Genomic DNA, 26,730 nt, shown 5'->3' with positions numbered 1-26,730 from the left:
TTTCTTTCTTTCTTTCTTTCTTTCTTTCTTTCTTCCCAGTTTGTGTGTGGAAGTGTGGAGGCACCCTCAGAGACTAGAAGTGTCTGGTCCCGTGGAGCTGAAGTTAGAAGCAGTTGTGAACCTTCCAATTTGGGTACTAGAAACCAGGCCTTGGTTCTCTTCAATGGAAGTCTGTGCTCTTAACCACTGAGCCATTTCTTTAGCTCCATAACTGCTTCTCTTGGTGAAGAAAGGAATACCTGTCTTAAAATTGTATCACACTACCTGGTAAGGACTATCATAGACAACAGATGCTGTTAAAAAAAAATACAGGTAGTAATTTAGCAATTAATAGCTAGACAACATGACAGTGTAACAGGTGTCCCTCTAACTGTCCTTAGCCTTCTGTCATTTTCATCAGATGTAGTAATGGAGCCAGTCCTCAGGTGGGATGTTCTCAAAAATTGGACACAATATTTTCCACCAAGTTTGCAGAGCAAATACATGTTGTCCCAAACTATTGTATATTCTTCAAGTCTGTGACTGTCCCTAAATGATTGTTACTATTTGTTCTCATTTGTTTTCTATGCTGTGATAAACATCACAGTCAACACCAGCTTGAGGGTTTTACTTATTCTGTCTCACAACTTATAGTCTTTCATGAAGGAAAATCAGGGCAGTAACCCTGGCAAGCAGGAACCTGGAAGCAGGAATTATAGCAGAGACCATGGAGGAATGCTGTTTGCTTGCTTGCTCCTCTCCGTGGTTGGTTCAGTTTGTTTTTTTCATATGACCAAGGACTACCTACTCAGGGGTCACATTGCCCACAAATCGTTGGGCTTTCTTACATCAATAATTAATCAAGAAAACGCCCAACATGTTTGCCTACAGACCAGTCTGATGGAGGCCTTTTCCCAGTTAAGAAGTCCTCTTTGTTGAGGAGTGTCCTTGGAAACCCCCCATATATGTGTGCCCCTGAGATGAGAAAAGCCAACAGCAGGCTCATCAGTGCTAAGAAGCCAACCACTTTTTCTCTGCTACCTGGGGATGTGAAACAGGATTAGGGTTAGCAGAATTGGAGACAATTCTAGGGGTAGTTAAAGATTCAGTGGCCAAGGTGAAAGAAGGGTTAACCAAGTGAAAGAGAGAGAAAAAAAAAGTGTCAGAGCTGGTTCAAGTATTGGTTTAACTCCTCCCCCTGGTTAACCACCTCCACATCTGCCCTTGTTAAGTCCCCTAATTGTTCTCCTGCTATTTATTGTTGACTTTTGGACCCTGCATATTGAACAAACTTATAGCCTTCATAAAAGAGAGAATAGGATGAGACCCTAAGAACAGAATCTGAAGAATATGAGTTAGTTACATAAGACTCATGAGCGAAGCTCCAGGATTGGAGCTTATACAAGAAAAAGGGGTGAATGAGGGAGCCTAAGTGGTTTTCCAGTCTCACACCCTCCTTACAGCCCCCCCACCCCAGCCTGGAGTCAAGGCTAGGCCAAGTTCCATTCTCCACTCACAAGAACATTCTTGAGTAAAAAAATTCTCAGAATGTACTGACTGATAGTTACCTGACCCTCTGGAAAGTCCCAGGTAGAGTTCAAATACCTGTCATGCTTGCTAGCCAATAGGTTTAAAGGTCAATATGCTTAGCCAATAAGTTTGAGTTATAATCTTGCTGGTGTAACCTGTGCCCCTAAAAAGTGTAAAAACTGTAATAGCCATTTGGGATCGCATTCTTTTTTTTTTTTTAATTTATTTATTTATTATATGTAAGTACACTGTAGCTATCTTCAGATGCGCCAGAAGAGGGCGTCAGATCTCATTACAGGTGGTTGTGAGCCACCATGTGGTTGCTGAGATTTGAACTCAGGACCTTTGGAAGAGCAGTCCTCTAAGCCATCTCTCCAGCCCCCTGGGGTCGCATTCTTATTAACTCATCTCGATCCTCTGGAAAATAAACCTCTTGCTTTTGCATGGGGGGGGGGGGAGGGTGGGAAAGAAATCCTCTTTGAAGATGAGCTTCACTTGTATAAGGTTGACAATAAAAACAAAACCAAAAAGCTCAACAACAACAAGAAGAGAAAAAACCAGCTTGTTGTTTTCTGACATTTCCTGTACTTCAATTCTCCTAGAAAGAGTGGGGCCAAAAAGCTTCTGAATCGCGTTGGGCTGTACTTAAGGACAATAACGCATTCACACACTTTTCTCCCATTTAATTTATCCTAGACATTTTATTCCAGCAAACCTTCAGAGGGCAGAGGGGAAATTCCTTTTACCCCTATCATAGTCTACCCTGCCCTGCTGCACATCAGCTCAGTGGCTTACCAATGGCAAAGTTTTAGTGCAGCTTTTTTTTTTTTAAAGTTCAGGAGTGTGGAAAGCCGTGCAGCGTGCAGCGAGCAATCGCTGTGGAGAGCCGTGCGCGTGCCGCGAGCAATCACCATTATAAGATGGCGCTGGCCTCCGCTGTGACAAACTAGTAAACAAGCCTTGTGCGCAAGTGCGAGAGTGAACTCACTCCTAGTCACTGCCCATTCTCGGGGTGTAATAGTGGTGTGATGAGCGAGCAACGAATCAAGAGCTGTCATGCCACATCAGGTGCTGAAACGTCATGGCTGAGTGCTATATAAGGGACTCCATTTTCTGGGGTCGGGATCTTCCTGAGAAGTAAGCAATAAAGCTTTGCTGCAGAAGATTCCGGTTGTCCTGAGTGTGTTCTTGCCGGCGGGGACAAAAGCTCGGGATACAGGAGTACAGTGTTTCTGAACAAAAAGAACTGCACTAAGTCCATTATTAGACACAAATTGCTTTGAGAATAGGTTTGATAATTTTTTATAAAGAAAAATTTTTAAGATTTATTTATTTATTATTTATTTATTTAATGCATATGAGTACACTATAGTTGTCTTCAGACACACCAGAAGAGGGCATTGAATCCCATTACAGATGGTTGTGATCCACCATGTGGTTTCTGGGAATTGAACTCAGGACCACTGGAAGGGAAGTCAGTGCTCCTAACCCCTGACCCATTTCTCTAGCCCTCGATAATGTTTCTTATTGAATCCATCCTATAATTATAGGGTAAAGCAACACTTGCTTTCAAAACTTAAACAATTGTGAAGCCATTTAATAACAACTAATATTTCATTCACAGTTTGTCAAGCTACTTGTGCATGGCTCATGCTGCCATGTTTAAAAGAAGAAAAGATGTATTTACTTCCATGAAAGTTGTAGTGGATACATTTTTTGAACCGTAGTTCTAGTGATGTCTGTATTCATCAGACTTCAAGGCAAGGGAAAAAGAGACCCATACTTTTCAAATTCTTTTTAATACTACAACTAAGAGCTTTAATTTAGAAATGGTTAAAATTTTCCAAGAAAAGATTCTGATGAGCTTCAGTTAGTGTCCCCTAAGAAATGGGTAGCCCCATTAAAGTCATAGGCTCATAGATTTATGTCAGCATTTTACAGTACCTGTCTGCATAAAATATATTCTAGTGATAAAATGTATGTCATTATCAGGTAAATATTTGCAACTGAGTCATGTTTTGACTGTAAAGTAAGCAAAAGAATTAAGAAACTGTAAAGCTGGGCATGGTGGCACATGCCTTTAATCCCAGCACTTGGGAGGCAGAGGCAGGTGAATTTCTGAGTTCAAGGCCAGCCTGGTCTACAGAGTAAGTTCCAGGACAGCCAAGGCTACACAGAGAAACCCTGTCTTTAAAAAAAAAAAAAAAAAAAAGAATCCTGTTGTAGCCAGGTGATGTGGCATACATCTTTAATCCCAGCAGTCTGGAAGCAGAGGCAGTTGGATCTCTCTGAATTTGAGGTCACCATGCTCTACAAAGTGGGTCCCAGGAAGTCAAGACTACACAGTGAAATCCTGTCTTGGAAAAAAAAAAAAGTCCTGGTGCAATAAAGTGTTTAATCAGGGACAGCAACGTGGCTCAGCTAAAGCCATTTGCCACCAAGTCTGATGACCTGAGTTTCAATTCCTGGGACACATATGGTGGAAAGAGAGAACTAACTTCCTCAAGTTGTCTTCTGGTTTTAACATGCACTTCTGAGGTTTACACACACACACAGAGAGAGAGAGAGAGAGAGAGAGAGAGAGAGAGAGAGAGAGAGAGAGAGAGAGAGAGTCACACAAGTGCAATTAAAATGGAGCATAGATCCATAGAAATATAAAATGGATAACAAGAGATAAAATAAAGAGAAGATTAAACATAAAAAGAGAATAGCAATGAGTAGAAGCAATGTTTGAAGAAACTATGTCTTAATATTTGAGACTGCAAACAAATCATGAGTCATATATAAACAAATCTAAAATAAAGTCCAAAGTGAGCTGCTTTTATCAGAGAAATAACAAAACATCAGATTCAAAGAGAAATGTCCAGCAGCTTCAAATTAGGGAAACAAAAGCATAGCTTCTTTATAAAAAGGCTCCAAGTAAGTATATCTATTATACAAAATGGAAAGCAGAATATAATGGGACACCTAAGGGAAGAATAACAGCTAACCTGAATATATTTGTTGGTAGGAAATGTTTCACTTGCCTTTTTACCTTCTGTCTCTTTCTACTCTCTACTTTATTTTAGTAATATTTTTATTTTACCTTACCCAGCAGGGATTTGTCCAGTTTTTATTATTTTTTAAAAATATACCCACATTTGGGTGCTGGAGAAATGACCAAAAAGTTAAGAATAGTTGCTGATCTTTCAAAGAGCCTGTGTTCTGTTCTCAGCACCCAAGTTTGTCAATGTGATGATCAACAATGACTACATCCTGTGTCCTCTATGAGAAGACAATGTTGCTTTTCCTCTCCTAAAGTTTACTCATTAGGAAAAAGCATCTAATGTCAAGTCACTACAAAGATTCACAATGTAGAATGTGATCACAACTAAATTATTTTGGACATTTAACTCTGGAAACACCTTCAATAACATCAGTTTACAGTGCTAACAGGGGCCACTTGAGAAATCATTTAAAAACATAAAAAGGAAATCCACTTGAGAAATTGAGGGTTAAAAATCCATATAATGACCTCACATTGGAACCGTTGAAAGTCACTGTACACAGACTTTAAACATCAATTAAGAAAGTGGTAATTGTTCAAATTCTGAAGCTTATGGTAGGATTAATGAAAAAGATCATTTCTCCTAGTCAATCATAGGAGACTTGATTTGAGGTCATTTTCCAGTCAATGGAAGCTTGTAGTTTGACCTTGTTTTCTAGTTGGCATGACCAAACCTTCAGTAGGTCAGAACCAAAAGTCATGGACTCTAGAATGCTTGTAAGAGGCTCAACATTTACAGTAGGAATTATAAAAATATCTATAGTCAATAGTCACATGAGAAGTTAATATAAAACTGGAAACAAAAGAAGAAAAATTAATACTATTGAATGAATACAGTGCTACGTGTGCTTTATGACATAGTGTAGCTAAATAAGTAAATATATTTATTAATATTGTTGAGTTAAGCATTACAAAATAAAATAATTTAAAAATATTTATTTACTTGTGTGGTTGGGTGTACCTTCTTTTAAACATTTGAGTACCACAGTGCACATGTAGAGACAAGAGGACAAAATTCAGAAGTTAGTTCTCTCCTTCCACCATATCTATTCTGGGGCTAAAACTCAGATCATCAACCCACTGAGACATCTCACTGGCCCTAAATAAATTCTTTAAATCTATATTTATATCCCTCAAAGTTTCTATACTCAAGTTGACTAAAATAAAAAATATTTAGCTTGTTTTCTGTAATTATAATCACATGCTACAGCCTGGGTAATTTTTTAAAAGAAAATAGAATTTTTGGGTTCATGACTCTGGAGACTGGGAGTTTCAAGAACACAGCAATGGTATCTGATCAGGGCCCTCTTGCTACATCATAACATGATGAGGGCATCACCTAGTGAGACAGAGCAAATGTGATAATGAGGTTTCTCCACTTGTCCTTATAAAGCTACTTGTGCCACCATTGGGATTCTATTCATGATCATATCTAAACTCAAGTTACTGTGCAGGTATTGAAAACACTGAGCAAGGGCTGGAGAGATGGCTTGGGAGTTAAAAGCACTGACTAGTCTTTCAGAGGTCCTGAGTTCAATTCCCAGCAACACATAGTGGCTCACAACCATCTGTAATGTGATCTGATACCTTCTTCTGGTATGTCGAAAGACAGTGACTATACTAGCATATATAAAGTAAATAAAATCTTTAAAAAAAGAAAACACTGAGCAAAACTCTCACACACACTGTGTGATTCTTAGCACACAGCAATAGATGTTTTATGCTTTGAACAGAAAAAATCTTGCTTCATCAGACCACAAATAGGCTGACCTATGACAAGCAGGAGAAGTGGATCCCACGTTTCTTCCTGTGTCCTCTCTTGAAAAGTACTATTGTGCCTGTGAGTAATGGGTACTTGCTGTGCACAGAAGGGGATAGATTGGTCAGGTTTATGTTAGATGCTGTTTAATGTACTTCCTGTAGATGGCTTCCCAACAGATATCTTCAGAAAGAAGTTAAGAAGCAAAGAGCAATGAAGGTTATTATCTCTGGGCTTTGCCTTCTTTTTTTCTCTGGACAGCTCTTGTCATAGAACAGGCTAATTAAGAGATATGATGGGGGGCTGGCGAGATGGTTCAGTGGGTAAGAGCATTGACTGCTTTTCCGAAGGTCCTGAGTTCAAATCCCAGCAACCACATGGTGTCTCATAACCACCCGTAATCCTGTAATGAGATTTGACACCCTCTTCTGGCACATCTGAAGACAGCTACAGTGTACTTAAGTATATTAATAAATAAATCTTGAGAGAGAGAGAGAGAGAGAGAGAGAGAGAGAGAGAGAAGATGGGAGGGCTCTTGGTGATCACTGACTCTGGGCCACCTTCTCTATCTATATATGGGCCAGACCCATCTATATTAATGAATCTTCCCCTAGATTCTGATTATCACCTTGACAATTTCCATAAGGTGTAGTTAACAGTTAGCATTCAGTCAGTTCTCTGTATACATGGGACTTTGGTTCCAGGTCCCTCATCGATATCACATCTAGGGATGGCCAGGTCTCCTATGTAAAATTGTGTAGTAATAGCATAGAACCTGGACACATCCTCCTTATACCGTAAATCGACTTAGATGTTTTACAATATTCAATATAATGTTGATTCTAAGAAAACACATTGAATTCTTAGGAAATCATGACCAGGGCCTGGAGAGATGGCTCGCAGAGGTTAAGAGCACTGGCTGCTTTTCTATGTTGGGGACTGACACTGAGTGATAAGCCAAAGTCTCCCTTCTGGAGAGACTCCTGACCTTTCAAAATGACAGCTGACAGAACACCAAGATCAGATAATAGTAACTGCAAACTTTCCAGGAAAAACCACAGAATGTTCCCTGAGCTAAGAGTAGATAGTGTGCTCCCGGGCAGTTATACAGAACCACCCCAACCCCTGGGCTGAGGCATGGGCAAGTTTCTCCTTCTTTACTTCCTCCTTCTTACCACTTATATTCTGTAACCGTGTTCACAATAAACAGACCTTGATAGGATCATCTACTTGGTCTCACTTTTCTTTTCCGCCTGTTTCTTTCAGGCACGGTCCCCCTCGGACTCCCGAATAACTGGGTCCCGCGGGTCGGGACATTTCTAGAGGTCCTGAGTTCAATTCCCAGCAACCACATGGTGGCTCACAACCATCCATACTGAGATCTGGTGACCTCTTCTGGCTTGCAGACATACATGCAAGCAAAATGGTGTATATATAATAAATAAATCTTTAAAAATGGAAATCATGACCAACAGATAGATCTCTGAATATTTGATACATAAATAACATCTTTTAAATAGTCTCTTCTTCCTTCTTCTCCTCTCCCTTTCCATTTTTCCTCATCTATATCTTTCTACATCTCCTTTTCCTTTCCATTTATTTTTTTCCCCATGAGGACAGTGATATATTGAGATGGAATCACACTTGTTGCCCAGGATAGTCTTGAGTTAAAAATTCTCCTACTTTTGCCTCTTGAAGGCTGAGATTATAGGTGTTTATAACATGCCCAGGGTTTTCAAACTGAATCCATGGATGTGGAACCATGAATTACAAATTAACTGTCTAATCTTTGGGAGATTGCTAAGCTGAAGATAATATTGAGGAGTAGACTCAGAGAGTACAGCCATGCCTCCACTTCTATTAGCTTCTGGAAGCCCATTACTATAGGGATATGGAGAAAGCCTAGGCATTCGTTCTAAAGCAGTCTGTTCCACTTGAGACAATAAGAGGCACCAAAATGACCAAGAGGGACTAGAACTAAAGCACCATAAAAGCCTTCTCAAGCCAGACAAGGACTCCAGGAGATGCTCTAACAGATTGAATGATCCTTGGCCAGAGAGGACTAACTCCATTGTGTTAGGTGTGAGAGAGGGTTCCAAGGTGCTTCCCTCTAGTGTTTATTTAAACACAGACACATATTGGATAGAATAGAGGTGAATATCTTTAAGATTCACATGGCAGTCTTTCTAGACTATGCTCCATATCCATTTCCTTGCCGTTCAACAGAGCATTAGAACATGGGATCTGCTGCTGATGCATTGAAACAATTCCAGAAAGATCACTGTTATGTGACTATTAGTTCTTGAAATGTTTAATTCCAAGCTTCTTCAAAATTTGGAAGGTTCATAGCAAGGACACACAATGACCAGAGTGCCTTTGGCTATGTTAATGATGGGCAGGGAAAGAAAAGTCCTGCGGGTTTTCCTTAAAGCTTTCCCTCCTGTGTTCTTTTACATCATTCAAAACATGAACTGATTGGTCTCTGAGTTCAATTCCAGCAACCACATGGTGGCTGACAACCATCTGTAATGTGATCTTGGTGCTCTCTTCTGGTGTGCAGGCAGAACACTGAACATAATAAATAAATCTTTAAAAAAAAAAGGGAATAAAAATACAAAACCCTTGCCAAAAATGAGAGAAGAATTCTCGTCTCCCTTCCCAAAGAAGGTAGGTGAGACTTATTTGAGATGGCAAAAGGCTCTATGGCTATTTGAAGAAGATGGTATGTTATTTAGTTGCTTTAATTAGTACCTAAAGTACAGATCATAATATTCCCTTTTGTATGGGAGGATAGTCATGTAAAATACATGCAATTTGGCAAATTTGCACATCCTATCCTCCAGCTAGAATACTGATCACATTGGGAATAGGGTACTGAAAATGTGCTTCCAAGACTCACTCACCTGGAAACAAGTTTTCTTTTAAAATTAAAGACCATGAAAATTTTTTTGCATATTTCAAATTTTATTAAACTTATATACCTGAAATATATGTTTACATAGAGGGCAAAAAGATATAGTATTTCAAGTAACTTATGGGACAGTCATGTGTTAAGAATATCCTTTCTTCCACACACACAATTTTTCCTCAAACATCAGATGTGAATTTAATTCATTGTTAACTGTTGATGAAGATGGGAGACACACTTGTTCACAGCTCAGTTAAACGACACAAACAAAAAGCTGTTCCTCCAGACACAAAGATGCCATGTCTCTCCCAGCAGGATTGTGCTCCACGTTCACACCACGTCATTTTTTTCTTCTTTCCTTTCCCTTTTTTACTCCCCTCTCTTAGCTTAAGACTTGGTCGGCACTTCCTAATTTCTGTGTCTTTGTTTTTAGCTTTGGTATCATTTCTGCTACGTATAGCATCACTGACTTACATGACGGGAACTATCTTCCTGTTTGAGTTGTACCCGGACTCTGCCTCTGTACTGAACATCACGATTCCATTCTCTGGACTACAATTTGTTTTTCTCCAGAAAGGCATTCAGTCCAACTTCTGAGCATACATCTTGAACCTCAGTAGTCGTAGGGTTTTCTACAGCCTTACTTATGGGGATCCGTCTCCCCTCAGCTGTGGTCTTTTTATTATTTAAATAAGCGGGGTAGATACAAATAAACCTGTCCTGGTCGGCCAGGGACCGCTCAGCTGAACAAGCCATCTCCACGGGAGTCCCGACAGCCGATCCAGCCTAGCGGGCTGAACACTGGCGGAAAGTTGACTTGGACCACAGAGAGTGCCTGCCCTTCCGGTGGAAGTCCTACCTCCAAAGCACAAAAAGTTTTTTTTTATTATTTAATTTTTATTTTGAATCTTTTATTTTAAAAAAGTGTTTATATAATATATAAATTTTCCTAATAAAATAGGCATCACACATGAACATTTGTTTAAAGGAAATTTACTGTACACAGTATAGCACCTTTCTCAGAATTAGTCTTTCATCTTCATATCATTATATGAAATTGGTTCATTGGAAGCCACCAGGGGGAACCCTTGAAGCTATCTTCCAATTATGTCCTAATTAAGGTGTCCTGAACACAAGGTGACACTAGAAAATAGACTTCTTTAGGAATGCTGCACCCTATTAGACAAATTCAACAGGAAAAAACACAAACTTTAACTAAGAAGAAATGAAACAGTGGGAATGAGTCACCCTGTACTGTGGAAGAGTAGTAGAATTAGATTTCCTAGTGAAAACAAGAGTCTGATTCTTATACCTACTACCTACTGACAGTCTCTTCTACTACATCCACAATCTGTGAACTCCTCTAGGCCTGTGTAGAGTGACACCATGGCATGTCACTGATACACTGGATGCTGGTCTATGTCTTGTGTGTGAAAATCTGCTTTAGTCATGAGGAAGAGATTCCTTTAAAATAGCATCCTCAGGAAGAACAGAAATGACCAGGCCCATACCACTCTCACTGTCAATATCAGGTCTGTTCTCCACTGGCAGCCACCACTGACCTTCCCCACTTCCAGCCTGTGCCTGTGTGATATCAGGAGAATCAAATGCATAAGTCTTTTCTCAGAAGATGAGATTTAAAGGATGTGGCTGAAATAATTAGAGAAAAGGCTAGGCTAGGCAAGCATCTACCACAAGTCCAGCATGGCAGTATGGGGACTTTTATTACTCTAGAATCTTGATTAAATGCCAATAGGGACAAAGGAAGAGACCTGTGGATATTTGAGCAAACTATTTACTTAAGAAAGTATTTCTAGTCTTGAAGTCATACCTGCCCAAAAAACATTCAGAATGCACATTCTCCGGACTGCGCCTCCCTCCACTCCCCTACCTGGACAGTGGCTAAAAATCACACACATATTTTCTTCCTACCTGTGACAATCTGCATGAAAATGGCCTCCATTGCCCCATAAGGAGTAGTAATATTAGGAGGTGTGGCCTTTTTGGAGGAAGTTTGTCACTGTGGGGTTGGCTTTGAAATTTCAGATCCTCAAGCCAGGCCTAGTTACTCCCTTCCTCTTCTTTATGCCTGCTAACACAGATGTAAGACTCAGCTACCTTTCCAGCACCATATCTGCCTCCATAGCACCATATTTCCCACCATGATGATAATGGACTAAATCTATGAACTATGAGCCAGCCCTAACTAAATATTTTCCTTTATAAGAGTTGCTATGTCTGTGACATCTCCTCACAACAGTAGAAACCCAACTAACACACTACCCATTTAATTTTGGGGACCTTCTTAGGTTTTCCTGGAATCCAAACTGAGGATGTGGGAAAGTTCTGAGGACAGGTGGTCATCTTAACTGTTCCTTTATTTTATTTTATGAGGCAGAGTATCACTATGTAGCTTAGGCTGGTCTCAAGCTTGCAATCCTCCTGACTCAGCCTCTTGATTGCTCTTATTATAGGTATGCAGCATTGCACCTGGATAGACTCACAGACTTCACTCTGGAAACTTCAGGGTTTCTAAACAAATAGGAAATGGGTTGAGGTAGGTTAAATAGACGAGTCCTTGTGTGTATGTATTTCCAATATTTAATTAGCTCAGTGTCTCAACTCAAAGATGCTTAGTGTTAGGAAAGTGAGGTGAAAAATAACCAGTGTAGGCACACTGACAGCCATACGAACTGACAGCTTGATAGAGTGAGTATAGTTAGCTAACAGCCAGTCCCACCATTAGCCATCCCTCACATTGGAACTGTTTTGTGCAGGATCCAAAAACCCCAGAATTCCTGGTAACTTCCAAGATGTCCTTGTGCTCATAGCCTCATTAAATAATTAATATTTATGATGACCTTGGGCCACCAAGAGGAATAATTATACTCTGTTTACTCCAATGCCTAAGGCAGGCACTTACATAATACATTAAAAATTACTAACACTTATTGAACTCTATGTGCCAGGACTTGTATTCTATGCTTTATAGGGATTATCTCATTGTAGAAATATTCCCATATAAAAGAGCTTTAACTAAAAATATTTTGGTACTTAAGCTTTAATTGGCTGAAAATTTTACATACGTGGAAAACACATTTACTAAGGAGGCTTTGATTAAATAATGGCTTCTACGTTCTCCGTTTGGACTGTGTGTGTGCATAAACATATTACATCTGGTAAGTGTGTTTAGCATGTATTTTTGTACTGTGCTCTGTCCTTCAGTAGTACTAGTAATCCTTTATCCATGGGAAATGCATAATGAGACTCCCAGTCTTACACATGCTGTTTTTCTGTGCATGAATGTTGATGATGACCTTTAACTTATAAATTCAACACAAAAACAAGTTAACAACAATGTTTAACTCTATGCTACAGTAAAAGTAACACAAACTGTCTGTTTCTGGGCTCCAGTTCCCCCTCAAAGTACCAAGTACCAAAGTAACAAACTGGTAATGAAGTTCTGTTACTTTAATCTTCCCCTGGTGACAAAAAAAAAAACAGGTTCCTGAATTAACCTCTGTGCTTAGAAAGATAATCTCACCTTCCAGAGTGGAACGTTTGAAGTTAGGGTCTCACTCTAGTCACTTATTTCACTGTCACAGAGAGCAGTAGAACTTGATGTAATACAGACAGCTCATGTGCATGCACAACATGGTCCCAGTGTGCAGTCTGAAATAAAATTGTGAGACTGTTGTGCCTGCTGCTTGGTGTTTGTCAGACAGAGAATTTTATTTGTTTGTCTGTCCTCCTGCCTTTTAAAAATGCTTTACACCAATGGTGAACTGTTGTTGCAGAACAGATTTGGTCTTTCTGACAGTTTCTGCCTCTGCTGCTGGTTAATTTAGTTATATTTCCCTGTGTAAGACACACTGAATAGAACTGTATTCTACTGTTTGTGATCTTAAAACAATCTAAGATATACTATTAAATATAATGTATGGCCTTTCCCTTTGAGAGGTGATTCATGAGAATAAAAATTCTGTAAACATGCTAAAATTTTAAAAATAGTTAAGCTTAATTTATGTAAATGTGGCAAAAATCCTCCAGGATACTTTTAGGAAATCATTTTTTCCATTTATATGTATAATTGAGATAGTCATAAGTTACGGGTAATTTCCTCTGGTTTTATAAGTAATGTGTGAGAGGAGATGCATCTGTGGGTCCTTATCTGCTGTGCTGCATAGAGCATCTAGCCAACAAGACCCCAGACTTGCACATGCTCTGCACTGCCTCAATCCCAGCCAACTGACCTTCTCAAGCTTAAGTGAAAAACGTAGTGCAAAGCAAACATAACAGATGTGCCTTTAAGATAAATGAGGAGACTTCTTATATAATCACAGCATAGTACAGTAATGATAAAGACCTCTATAGGATTTACAGTTGAGTGAAAGGAGCTAATATGCTTTCTATGTAAATAACCTCATAAGTTGAATATAATGACCTGAAACTTGGATCTTAGACATGTACCTAAGTCTAGTACACCAAAAGAGCTCTGGTTCCTATAATTCAAAAATAGAAATCATGTGACTTTAAGGACAGTATGATTTTAATGGAAAGTCTTATATCACTAGCTGAGTGGTTCCTCTGGCTTTTATGTCTTTGACTTCTTTATTTAAATATTTCAGAATTCTGTATAAGCTTGCATTTTTAAGTATAAATTGTATTTACAATTTTTTATTTTTAATATTATTTATTTATTTTATTTACATGAGTACACTGTAGCTGTCTTCAGACACACACCAGAAGAGGGCATCGGATCCCATTACAGATGGTTGTGATCATATACTCCTTACCTATCCATGAGGTCGGATCTTCTGAGGCCTCTGGGTACCTAAATTTCATATTACAAACTGAAAATATCCTTCACCATTCCCTGAATCTTGCTGACCATTGTCCTTTTTGCTGCTGTTTCCATCCTAATAAATAGCAGGTGGTGAGCTGCACTGATACCCTGACAGGGAAGGACTCCAACCCTCTTTCAAAGCATTGACCTGCCATTAAGTTCTGTCTTTAATGTATGTCTCTTTCTGGAGAAAACAGATTCATTTAATGACCTTAGTACTCATACGATAGCATTTTACTTATTTTATTGTACTGTGGAAAACCAGTAAAGGTCACTATCTCATGTGGATGTTAAATCATGTTATAATGGTAGCCTACATGTATGCAGGATGCTGTTGTGGGGTATAATCTGAAATACAATTTAGACCTTGGTGCAGCTGTCAATTGGTATCCCTTAAAAAAGATAGTCTTGTTTGTGTCTCTTCCCTCTTTAACCTTTTAAAAGTGATTTTCTCCTACCTTGAGCTTTTTCTTAGGCTGTTTTCTTTCCATTTCTGTATCCATGGTCATCTAACTTACAGCTGACTCTGTGGTCGTTTTCAGTGGCTTTTTCCCTCAATCATTTCCCCAAAGACTACTTACTGGTGTGTGTTTCTTCTTTTAGAAGAAGCAGAGTCATTTTTATAATTTGTGATTTTTAATGTCATTATACATTATACCATATAACTATAAACTGGCCAATATATAATGTGAAGTAAAATTAAGAAATTTTTTTTCTATTTGATGGTATTTAATGATTTAGGTTCTCAATAACCTAGGCTTGCCTATTAGCTATTTACTGACAAACAGAAAAAAAGGGACTTAAATGTACTGTTAGGGCTCAAAATTTTTAGGTAGAATAAGGTAATTTCTTTTACATGAGACATCCTTGGTGATATTAAAAGTTACATAATTCTCTTTTTTGTAAAATTTAAGAAATATATCATGGTTGTAATCCACACTGTAACCACTACTAAGTTAAGGATATTGGTTCCCATTCTTCTACTCTAGACAAAAATAAAATCTTTTCATTTCTTATCTACAGCTAATGATGGTGTGGGTAGCAGAGTATATATGAAGATATTTAATTGATAAATATTAAGTATTTGCTCCTTTTTCTTCATCCATACTCTGTAATATGTAAGGACAGAGTCATTTTGCAAACAAGCATTCCAAACATGAAACATTCCACCTTCTCATCTTCAGAAAATATCTACAGAAGAAAACGAAAGAAAAAAATATGACCTAAGTTCCTATATTCAGAACAACCTGCTGCCAAGACAGCAAAGGAAGTAGAGCATGAACACAGTGGATCACAGAACATGCTCTCTTAAGCAAATCATTAAAGATTTCAAAGTGAAAACTTGTATAGTTCTTTTTTTTTTAATTTTATTTTGGTTTTTCGAGACAGGGTTTCTCTGTATAACCCTGGCTACTTGTATAGTTCTTAGAAAACATGAAAATAATGTTGTCCCAAGGAGAAATGACTACCTCATATCTTTAAGGGAAAAGAAAGATTAAAAGTAATTCCAATTTAAAAAAACAGTGTATTTTGTTTGAGAGCAAAGATGTGCTAGTCCATGTTTGCAGTGCTATAGCGTGTCCAGATAAGGGGATCTGTACATGTACAGCTTTGTACATGTCCTGGACACAACCTCAGTTCCAACTGCATCCTTCTCAACTGATGTAAGTGAAAATAAATTACACTATGAATATAACAAACCAGAAATTAATAAGCCTATTAATTTCTATAAACTATTGTTTCCCAAAGTCTCTCTTTAATTGTTTATATCTTGGGTACCCTTCCGCTTGTGGGACAGATGGATAACTCCCCTGCAAGTTGAGTAATGGGCTATGCAAGCTACCTACCTTGATTCCAGGAGGAAGGCTACTGAGTGAGGGAAGCTCAGGCTGAAGTCAGAACCTGGTGATCACAGGGTCACTGCCCACATAGGGGAGGAGCAAGCGGCGGAGCAGCCGCAGGTGGAGTGCTGGGGCCTCCCTGGGGCTGCGCAGGGAGACAGATGGGTAGGCTATTGGAGGACAGACACAAGTGCTACAGAAATACAAATCCCTGTAAATCTGGAAAAGGTCGGGCCCTGGACTTGAAGCTTGGGCTGAGAACCTTTACACAGTGTACCTTCAGCACTCTCTAAATCTAAGGGAGGTGCTCGAGTCACTCCAGACTTACTGGCCAATCAGAGCCTTTAGGCAGACTTGCCAGTCAGAAGAGAAGGCGGGTTTTCCGGGTGCCATGGTGCAGGTTTCGCTTAGTAGCTGAACAGGCTTGAATGATCCTGTGTGCTTTGCTCTCTGTCCTGCCGCTGGATGCTGTGGAGGGTGCTCAGGCAAGCTCCGAAGTTGCGACATGGTGAGCACATGATCACTGCCAACAATGGAAAGAAGCAGGGGTCTGAGGAGCGCGAGCTGGTGTGGTGGGTCTTTCCCGGGGCTGAATGGGAATCGGCGGCCACTTGTGAGGTCCGTGAGGTCCTAGCCACTCGCTGGACCCAGCTGTAGCCTCTGAATAACTTCACTGTCCGGGCTGCATCTGTGCAGAGTATTTGGCTTGTGTGTAGAAAGATCCTTGGCATGATCCCAAAGTCAGAGAGTCCTAGTTTCTACAAGTTAAGGTGGACAATCCATTTGGAGTTAGTTTTGTGGCGGTTATAAAAGGCATCTCATGTGCTGGGTAGCAATACAATATCAAGCTGTGATGTGAAAGAGTAGAATTGATGATGTCAAGGATTTAATAAAACTTAGGAGATAGTAAGGCACACCAAGTAGAATTTAGGTGAGGGCGGACTGCCTGTAAAACACTCCACAGGTAAGTAATATGCTAACCAGGGCAATTAGAGATTAGGAAGCTAGGATGCACGTTTGTTTGTTCACCAGGATTATCCAGAAAGATGGTACCAAACCATAACAAAGGAAACAAACTTGATTTACAACCAGCCTCTAGGTCCATCTCCATATCTAAGAGCATGCCTTTGACAAGCTGCTCTATGGAGCATTACAGGATTACAATCAACAGTAAGGTCTAGTGTGCTATAAAGGTTCAGTTTTCTTCTTGAGAAAAGCATAGTTCTGCCACATGGGTGAGATGATACCTAGTGGCAACCATGTGAGACGGTAAAAAAGAAAACAAAATAAAACACTGTTGTATTGAGTGCTAAGTTACACTTTCCCTGAGGTCTCCATATATGGAGAATGACATAGCTCCTCATGAAACCCAGGAACATGCTTGGCAGAGCCAGTCACAGCTTGGGGCCTAGGCCTTAGGAGCTTTCCCTGAGGCTCTGGGTATAGAGATAAAACTGCTCCTTTTGTAAAACCGGGAATATGCTTTCGAGAGCTGGTAATGGTCTGGGGCCAGGAGCTTTGGGAGGGGTTGCATCACGTTGTGAGAACACAACTCTTCCCACCGCATGGGGCTGTGGTTATCAGTTCCAAGGCCCCTAGAGGCTTGGTCAGAAATGTTTTTAAGATACACTGAGTTCTTTTGCAGCATTGTTTGATTAGACTTCTCCTGACTGTGTCCCGTTGTATTATGCTGCTGCTAACTTCATAGTTTCTTCATTTTTCTGCTGACTTCATAGATGTCTCCCATCTCCTTCCTTTTCCCTCATGTCAATCGTGTACAAGATGGTATTCTTGTACACAAGACGGTCGAGACAAAAATGGAGCTAAGTCAAGATTCCTGATCAAAGCTCAAATGTTTAATAGAAAACTGTGCTTATAAAGGGCTTATAAAGCCCATCCCCCGCTAAAATCCATTCTTGGAGCCTGGAACCAGGCTGCAGGATAAGTTCGAGGCTGGCCTCGAACTCCGAAATCCGCCTGCCTCTGCCTCCCAAGTGCTGGGATTAAAGGCGTGCACCACCACTGCCCGGCTCCTTTAAGAGAGTTTCTTATAGAATAGTTTTTGCGTGATAGGTATCCAGCTTCTCACCCACAGCGAAGGACGTTCTGTCTTTTCATTACCATTACTAGTCTTGTAACCACAAGGCCTCAAAAGATTGAGTTAAGACTCAGAGTTGTTCCTCTCCATGGAAATCTTTAGTAAAAGGCAAAAAATTTATACAATCTGAAGAGAAACCAGAGTCTTAATTTTTTTATTATAGTCTGTACTTGATGTTTAAAAACTTATATGTCTGTCTGTCTTTCAGTCTCCGTTTATGTTGTATGATTTTATTCATTATAATCTAATTATATTGTTGTTTCTCTGGAAAATGATAGACCTTCACCTAATTTTGTCTTCTGAAATTTTACTATAAGTTTCTTGAGTTTTGATAGTTTGGGAAACAGTTTTAGTTTCCTTTTCTTGATCCTGAAGGCTTCCCTCTCCTCATTTCTTAGCAACTCTGTCTTCCTGTTGTTGCAATCAGCAATTTTGGGGGTTTTGCTACTTAAGTGATTGATATGGTTAACACATTTGATTCCGGTTTTTAAAACTTTCTGATATACTATTGTCTCTGTGTCCTAATTACCTTCAGTGGTCAACATTTTAGAGCCTACAGTCATCTGAGGGAGCCTCACTTCAGGTCATGCCCTCATCAAAATGGCTGGATGCAGTGTCCCTGAGAGATTCTGTTGTGTGATGATTGATGTGGGAAGGCTCTTCCACTGAGGATGGCAGGATCCCTAAACAAATGGGCCTGAGCTACAAGAGAGCTAGCTGAGCATGAGACAGTGACCAAGCAAGAGGGCAAGGCAGGAAACAAGGTTTGTCCGTGGTTTTTGACTTATTTTCGTGAAGCTTGAACTTCTATCCTAAGCTCCCAAAATGATGGACTATGATCTTAAAGGACTAAACAAGTGAACCTGTTCATTACCTGAAATGCTTTTGGTTAGAGGATTTAATCAAAGTAGTGGAGTAGCAAGTTAGAACCAAGAAAAAAAGAAAAACACAAAAAGTAAATTTGTTGCTGGACAGAAACTGGAAATGTTCTCCTTTGGAGGAATGTGGGAGATATCAGGACTTGAGATGGCAAACAGCATAGAAAGCTGTACTCAGAGCTTAGTCAGCTGTTGTTATAGCACCTGGAAGATCAGAGTACTTCCAGAAATGCAGTCAAATGTCATAGGATTTCAGTGGAAAATAGACACAATAAGAAATTGAGCTAGAGGTCATTTGTGTGGTAATTTGACCCCAAATCTTTCTTTTTTTTTTCCCCCATGCTCGGAGAAATTGAGTATGGCAGAATTAAAAAATAATTTGTTGTATTTCTTAGATGGATTATTGAATCTGTTGGATGGTTATTACTAGTAACTCATTCAGGACTGCAGTGAAAAAAAAAAGCAACAGGTTGGGCAAAAATAAATGCAAAGTCTGTGGCTTGTAGAGAAAAACAGCACTGGGTAGTTTCAAATGGCAGCCAAATGCTGAGAAAGAGGCCTGAATTCAGGATTGAAAGCCTAAGAAGGTGTCCTAAGAGAAACACACCCTCCTGCTAAGCCTTCAATGAATGGAGACACACACACACTGTGTTAGGTAAAGTGATTCTAGTCCCTGGAAGGAACTTCATACAAAACCTGCTACAACTGTGGTCCAAGAATGGGGTATCCAAACTTTACAGGAGCACCCAAGTTCTGGAAATAAGAAAGATGTAAAATTTAAGGTCATGGATTCTTCCTTTGTGGTTTCAGTTCAACACTGTTCCAGTCATCTATGTTTGCCAGAGTCAGAGGCCCAGTGAGGGAGGATACTGTGAGAGTGCATTGCATGAACCTGTGAGGATGAAGCCTGAGTTGAATTTTGAGACCACAAGATGTTGAGATACCTAAGCTATGAGACACCTGCCAAGGAGAGCTGCATATAGGGAGTACAAGTAACTAAACCAAGAGATGTATGAGACGTTACAGGGATAGGGCCATCTAAGCCTTTTGAAACTGGTGTCTCTTATGTCTGAGACAGAGCTACAGGATTTGGTGTTTGTCCTGCTGGGTTTCCTGCCTTGGTCCAATCTTTTCTCACTATGTACACATTCCTCTCTATTGGAATGGGAAGGGGTCATTCTGTATGTTAGAAAGATACAACTTGCTTTTTGAATTTACAAGATGTAGCAATCAAGAGTATCAAAAGAGGGGATGGAGAAATGGCTCAGCGATTAAGAGCACTGGCTGCTTTCTCTTCCAGAGGTCCTAATTTCAATTTTCAGCAACCACATTGTGGCTCGCAACCATCTGTAATGGGATCCGATGCTCTCTTCTGGTGTGTCTGAAGATAGCTGCAGTGTACTCATATAAATGAAATAAATAAATCTTGAAGAAAAAGAAGAGTGTCCTAAGAGACTTTGGATATTTGAAGAATATATGGACTACTGCAGACTATTAGGGTCATTGAAGTTAAACTCAGTACATTTTCATCCTGGATGACAGTGATCAGAATGCAGTTGATTGAGTCTAAAAGCTCCCAGATAGGGTGATGTCTTTGAACAGTTGTTTCTACTTTGTAGCTTTCTTTGGGAGAGCTTATAATGTTAGGGTCCAGGAATCACTGAAGGAATACCCCCAACTGAAATAGGATGCAAAACTTTTATTCCACAGAATTCTATCATACTGTGTTAACCATTCACCATGATGCATACAGACATGTGAGCTTTGCAAGCTCAATTTAAAGCCAGTTAGGGGAATTTCAGGGAGAAGTAGGTGAACTTTATAATTTTAATTTTGTTGTTTTTGTTTTGAGGACAAAGTTCCTCTATGGAGCCCTGACTGTCCTGAAAGTAGGTATGTAGAACATGCGACGTCAAACTTAAAAGTCCACCTGACTCTGGCTCCAGAGTGCTGGGATTAAATGTGGGCCAACATGCCTAGCTTTTTCTTTGTTTGTTTGTTTGTTTATTGGTTTTTATATTATTGGCTGATGGGTCTGGAATCTAGGTTTTGGTATATGTCAAGCATATGGTGTTGTGTTGATCTTCATCCACATTGTGAATTTTGAAATTTGGCAGAGAGAATATTCTGTTTCTCTGTATGGCATGTATTCATGACATTAATACTGCCTGAGGGGCTGGAGAGATGGCTCAGCAGTTAAGAGCACTGACTGCTTTTCCAAAGGTTCTGAGTTCAGTTCCCAGCAACCACATGGTAGCTCACAACCATCTGTAATGAGATTGGATGCCCTCTTCTTGTGTGTCTGAAAACAGCTACAGTGTACTTACATATAATAAATAAAATAAACCTTAAAAAAAAAAATACTGCCTGAGCTTTCTGAGTCATTGGATTGCTGGTGCAGAACATTCTTCCTACCTGTTCTAATTTTTTTTTATTTTTTTATGAATATGAGTATTTTGCCTGTATGCATGAATATGTACATCCTGTATGCCTGGTCCCCATTGAAGTCAGAAGATGGCTTCAGAATTCCTGAATTTGGAGTAATGGATAGTTGTGAAACAATTGGCAATTGAGCCCAATTATTTGCAAGACCAACAAGAGCTCTTGACTGCTGAGCCATCTCCTGTCCTATATAGGATCAACATTTACATTGCCAGTATTTTCATCTGTCCATTTGTATCTGTTTAAAGATGCATCCCTTTTAATAAGATCTCGTTACGGTTACAGATTAAACTGGGACACTTGTGAATGTGTAATTCTTTGTAGGAACTCCTCTGGGTTCTTTCTATCTTTCTTGTTTGTTTGATTGATTATTAAAGAGGAGACGGGGTCTTAATATGTACCTCTGGATGTCCTGGATAGACCAGAAATATACCTGCCTCTGCCTCCTGAGTGCTGGGATTAAAGGCATGAACTAATATGCTCAGCTTGCCCATCATTTTTTGTACTTAGTAAGTGTTCATACAATTTCTCTGATGTGTGCTCAGTACTGCTTCTCTCTCTCTTTCTGTGTATGTGTGTGTGTGTGTGTTAGTTAGCATTTCTCTTACAAGGCTGTATCCTATTCAAAGAGCAAAGAAATGACAGAAGTGAACCTTGTTACTCCGTTTTCTTCTAAGATGACTTGGTAATTACATTAGAACTTCTTGGTCATGAAATAAGTGGGGGAATCACCAGAATCATATAAATATATTGTCAATGAAGCATACATTTATAGTGATGTCAGTATCATGGTTTTTGTTATACACATGTATGGAATATTTTAGGATGCATTGACCTATGATGATGTGCATGTGAACTTCACTCAAGAAGAATGGGCTTTGCTGAATCCTACACAGAGGAATCTCTACAAAGATGTGATGTTGGAGATCTACAGGAACCTTAAAGCTGTAGGTAAGACTGAATTATCTTTCACTTTTTAAAATAAGGGAACAATTGTTTCTTTGTTATTGATGCTTTTCTGTTATTTCAATTGAGAATGAGGAAGAATGGAGGTGAATAAATCAGGTTAATTAAAGATAATAACTTAAATTTGCCTAATTTCCAATAATATATCATACATTTTCTGGTACTATATTTTAGGCTACAATTGGGAAGACCAAAACACTGAAGAATATTGTCAAAGTTCCAGAAGACATGGAAGGTAATTTTCATGTGCAAGTTGGTATGAATTTGCCTCAGAAGAAATGTTAATGTGTCCTGGAACCTTTTTAAATTTTTTTTTTATTTTTTTATTTTTTGGTGGCCTGGAACTTTTAAAGAAAAGCAACAGTGTAAAATTAAAAAAAAAAAAAGCATTTCTTTAAGTGTATTGTTTAAATTCTCACAAATCTATGTACCTCTATGTCAGGTGTTTGTGTTTTCAAGGCATTTCTCTAAAAGAAAAGACAAGGAAACAATGCTTTAACTGATATTGCCATTTTCATCATAGCCACATTACAGCTACTCTGTAGAACTGCCAATCTAGTCTCATACCACTCACATATTGCCAAAGATATATATTAGGTGATAAGTATATGTTTCTACTAAGCAAATATCCCATAGCAAAACTGATTACTCATATAGTAACATTGCTAAGTTTAAGTGAGAGGGGCAGTTTATGAGAGTCAAGAATGTTTTTGAGGAGAAACCTTAATTCCTATACCATATATCTATGATGAGCAAACAGCCAAACTGTGTGAATGCAATGTGGAAATCTTTCATTTGTTATTCTTTTTTTTAATAGGTATATCCTGTGTCACAATGGATACAAGTCATGTGAGCATAGGGATATTGAAAGAAGCAGAACCTTCTCTCTCTCCCAGAACAATTAAAATATATGTAGTAGTCCACATTTGAGCAAACTTTCTCACTGTGATACAAGTTTATAATTAGTTGGTTCTCCAACTTCAGTGGGAATATATCCATAAACTCATACTGCAGAAAATCCCTATCAGTACTAGGATTGTGGAAATTCTTTTATGTTTGTCCTGGTTTATTTTGTCAATGTAGTATGAAATGTAGTATATTTCACAATATAGGAAAATTTATGAATGTACTCAGTGTGATAAAGCTCTGAGCTCTTCTATTTCTTTTCAAATATGTGAAAAATCTCATAGAGAAAAAGGATGCTACAAATGTGAGCCATGTAGTAACATTCTTACCATTACAAGTATGCAAAACAACCCTTCATGAAGGGAAAACCATAAATGTAAACAAAGTGATAAAAATCTTAAGATGTGAGTCCTCTTTACAATTAGACCAAATTGTAAGATTAATTCCTCAGATAAAAAGATTCATCAATTTAGTGAATGTGGTAAAGCTTTCACATGTACCAATTATCTTTGCAGGCATGAAAGAAGTCATACTGGAGAAAAACCCTCTGAAAATACTCAATGTGGTAAAGCCTTTGGATGTCACAGTCATCCCAAAAGGTATGAAAGAAATCATACTGGAGAGAAACCCTATGATGGTATTCAGTATGGTGAAGCCTTTGTACATCACTATAGTCTCCAAATGCATAAAAAAATACATACTGGAAAGAAACCCTACAAATGCAATCAATGTGGTAAAGCCTTTGCACAAACCAGAACTCTTCAAATACATAAAAGAACACATACTGGAGAGAAACCTTACAAATGTAATGAATGTGGTAAAGCCTTTGCACAATACAATACTCTCAAAAGGCATAAAAAAACCCATACTGGAGAGAAACCCTATGAATGTAATCAATGTGGTAAAGCCTTTGCAGATCATGATCAACTTCGAAAACATGAAAGAGTTCATACTGGAGAGAAACCTTACAAATGTAATGAATGTGGTAAAGCCTTTGCACAATACAGTACTCTCAAAAGGCATGAAAAGACCCATATTGGAGAGAAACCCTATGAATGTAAGCAATGTGGTAAAGCCTTTACACAAAAGGCTCATCTCAAAATACATATAATAACACATACTGGAGAGAAACCTTACAAATGTCATCAGTGTGATAAAGCCTTTGCATCTCATGGTAATCTCCAAGTACATAAAAGAACACATACTGGAGAGAAACCCTATGAATGTGATCAGTGTGGTAAAGCCTTTGCACATCATTGTCATTTCCGAGTACATAAAAGAATACATACTGGAGAGAAACCTTATAAATGTGATCAATGTGGTAAAGCCTTTGCAGATCAAGGTCAACTTCGAAAACATGAAAGAGTTCATACTGGAGAGAAACCTTACAAATGTAATGAATGTGGTAAAGCCTTTGTATGTAACGCTAGTCTCCAAGCACATAAAGTAACTCATAGTGGAGTGAAACCTTATGAATGTAAGCAGTGTAGTAAATCCTTTGCCTCTCATGGTCAACTTCAAGCACATGAAAGAATTCATACTGGAGAGAAACCTTACAAATGTAATCAATGTGGTAAAGCCTTTGTAGAACACAATACTCTCAAAAGGCATAAAATAACCCATACTGGAGAGAAACCCTATGGATGTAAGCAATGTAGTAAATCCTTTGCCTCTCATGGTCAACTTCAAAAACATGAAAAAATTCATACTGGAGAGAAACCTTATAAATGTAATCAATGTGGCAAAGCCTTTGCAGATCATGGTCAACTTCAAAAACATGAAAGAATTCATACTGGAGAGAAACCTTACAAATGTAATCAATGTGGTAAAGCCTTTGCATACCATTATGAGCTTCAAATGCATAAAAGAATACATACTGGAGAGAAACCCTATGAATGTAAGCAATGTGGTAAATTTTTTGCTTCTCATGGTCAACTCCGAAAACATGAAAGAGTTCATACTGGAGAGAAACCTTACAAATGTAATGACTGTGGTAAAGTCTTTGGACGACACAGTCATCTCAGAATTCATAAAAGAATACATACTGGAGAGAAACCTTACAAATGTGATCAATGTGGTAAAGCCTTTCCATATAGTAATACTCTCCAAGTACATAAAAGAACACATACTGGAGAGAAACCCTATGAGTGTGGTCAATGTGGCAAAGCCTTTGCAAATCAAAGTTATTTACATGTACATAAAAGAATACATACTGGAGAGAAACCCTATGAATGTAAACAATGTAGTAAATCCTTTGTTTCTAATGGTCAACTTCAAAGACATGAAAGAATTCATACTGGAGAGAAACCTTATAAATGTAATCAATGTGGTAAAGCCTTTGCATACCATTATCATCTTCAAATGCATAAAAGAATACATACTGGAGAGAAACCCTATGAATGTAAGCAATGTGGTAAATTTTTTGCTTCTCATGGTCAACTCCGAAAACATGAAAGAATTCATACTGGAGAGAAACTTTACAAATGAAAACAATATAGTAAAGCCTATTCACAATAAAGTCACCTCCAACTACATAAAAGCACATACTAAAGAGTAACTCTGTGAATATAACCAATGTGACAAAGCCATTGCATATCATAGTTATCTCCAAGTACATAAAAGAACATATACTGCAAAGAAGCCCTATGAATGTAATTAATGTGGCAAGGCCTTTGCATATGAAAGTTATTTCCAAGTACATAAAAGAATACATACTGGAGAGAAACCCTATGAATGTAAGCAATGTAGTAAATCCTTTGCCTCATGGTCAACTTCAAAGTCATCAAAGAATTCATAATAGAAAGAAACCTTACAAATATAATGAATGTGGTAAAGCCTTTCCACACCATCGTAATCTTCGAATGCATAAAAGAATACATGATGGAGAGAAACCTTACAAATGTAGAAAATGTGGCAAAGTCTATTCACAATCAAGTCACCTCCAACTACATGAAAGAACACATACTAAAGAGTAATCCTATGAATATAACCAATGTGGTAAAGCTTTTACAGCGATCTTGAAAGGTGTGGTGGTTTAAAACTACTTGGCCCATGGAAAGTGGTAGTATTCAGCAGTATGGCCTTTCAGGAATAGATATGGCATTTGAGAAAGTATGTCATGGTGGGGGTGGACTTTGAGATCCTATGCTTAAGCTCCACACAGGGCAGAAGAGTCTTCTGGCTGCCTTCTGATCAAGATGTAGAACTCGTCTCCTGCAGCACTATGTCTGCTTGGACACTGCCATTTTTTCAGCCTTGATATTAGACTGAACCTCTGAATCTGTACACTACCCCCAATTAAATGTCCTTTATAAAAGTTACCTTGGTCATGGTATATTTTCACAGGAATAAAACCAAAATTAAGACAAATAACATAAAAGATAACCCACTGGAGAGAAACTGACAAGCAGATAGTTCTCTGCATGTTTGATAACAGAAATAACATGTTTTTGATAGTTTCTTCTTCCTTCTCCTCTCTTTCCGTTTTTCCTCATCTATATCTTCCTACATCTTTTCCTTTCCATTTCTCCC

General features: G+C 38.7%; 1 protein-coding gene, 1 non-coding gene and 1 pseudogene across 3 annotated transcripts; 1 reads left to right on the top strand and 2 right to left on the bottom strand.

Annotated features, from left to right (window-relative positions):
- Window positions 1-9,326: 9,326 nt before the first annotated feature.
- On the bottom strand, window positions 9,327-10,076 carry LOC110289015 (signal recognition particle 19 kDa protein pseudogene; annotated as a pseudogene).
- Window positions 10,077-16,238: 6,162 nt separating this feature from the next.
- On the top strand, window positions 16,239-26,161 carry LOC110289014 (zinc finger protein 431-like). 2 transcript variants are annotated; one of them, XM_085833190.1, is made up of 4 exons: window positions 16,239-16,417; window positions 22,152-22,278; window positions 22,468-22,528; window positions 23,715-26,161. In XM_085833190.1, the coding sequence occupies exons 1-4, from the start codon at window positions 16,415-16,417 to the stop codon at window positions 25,684-25,686; spliced, it is 2,163 nt and encodes a 720-aa protein (XP_085689316.1). In that variant the 5' UTR covers window positions 16,239-16,414; the 3' UTR covers window positions 25,687-26,161. The 2 variants fall into 2 exon arrangements, with proteins under 2 accessions (XP_085689316.1, XP_085689317.1); XM_085833191.1 differs by lacking the exons at window positions 16,239-16,417; window positions 23,715-26,161 and adding an exon at window positions 23,111-23,501 and having other exon boundaries at window positions 22,134-22,278.
- LOC115030354 (U5 spliceosomal RNA) lies at window positions 18,038-18,153 on the bottom strand. Its single transcript, XR_003835932.1, has one exon. It is a non-coding gene; the product is annotated as a U5 spliceosomal RNA (small nuclear RNA).
- Window positions 26,162-26,730: the final 569 nt, after the last annotated feature.

The sequence above is a fragment of the Mus caroli genome, unplaced genomic scaffold, assembly GCF_978045245.1.
Source record: "Mus caroli unplaced genomic scaffold, Mus_caroli_1 scaffold_18, whole genome shotgun sequence".
Taxonomy (NCBI): Eukaryota; Metazoa; Chordata; class Mammalia; order Rodentia; family Muridae; genus Mus; species Mus caroli.
Note: the sequence above shows the minus strand (reverse complement) of the source record. Positions and strands in the feature narration are given on the sequence as shown.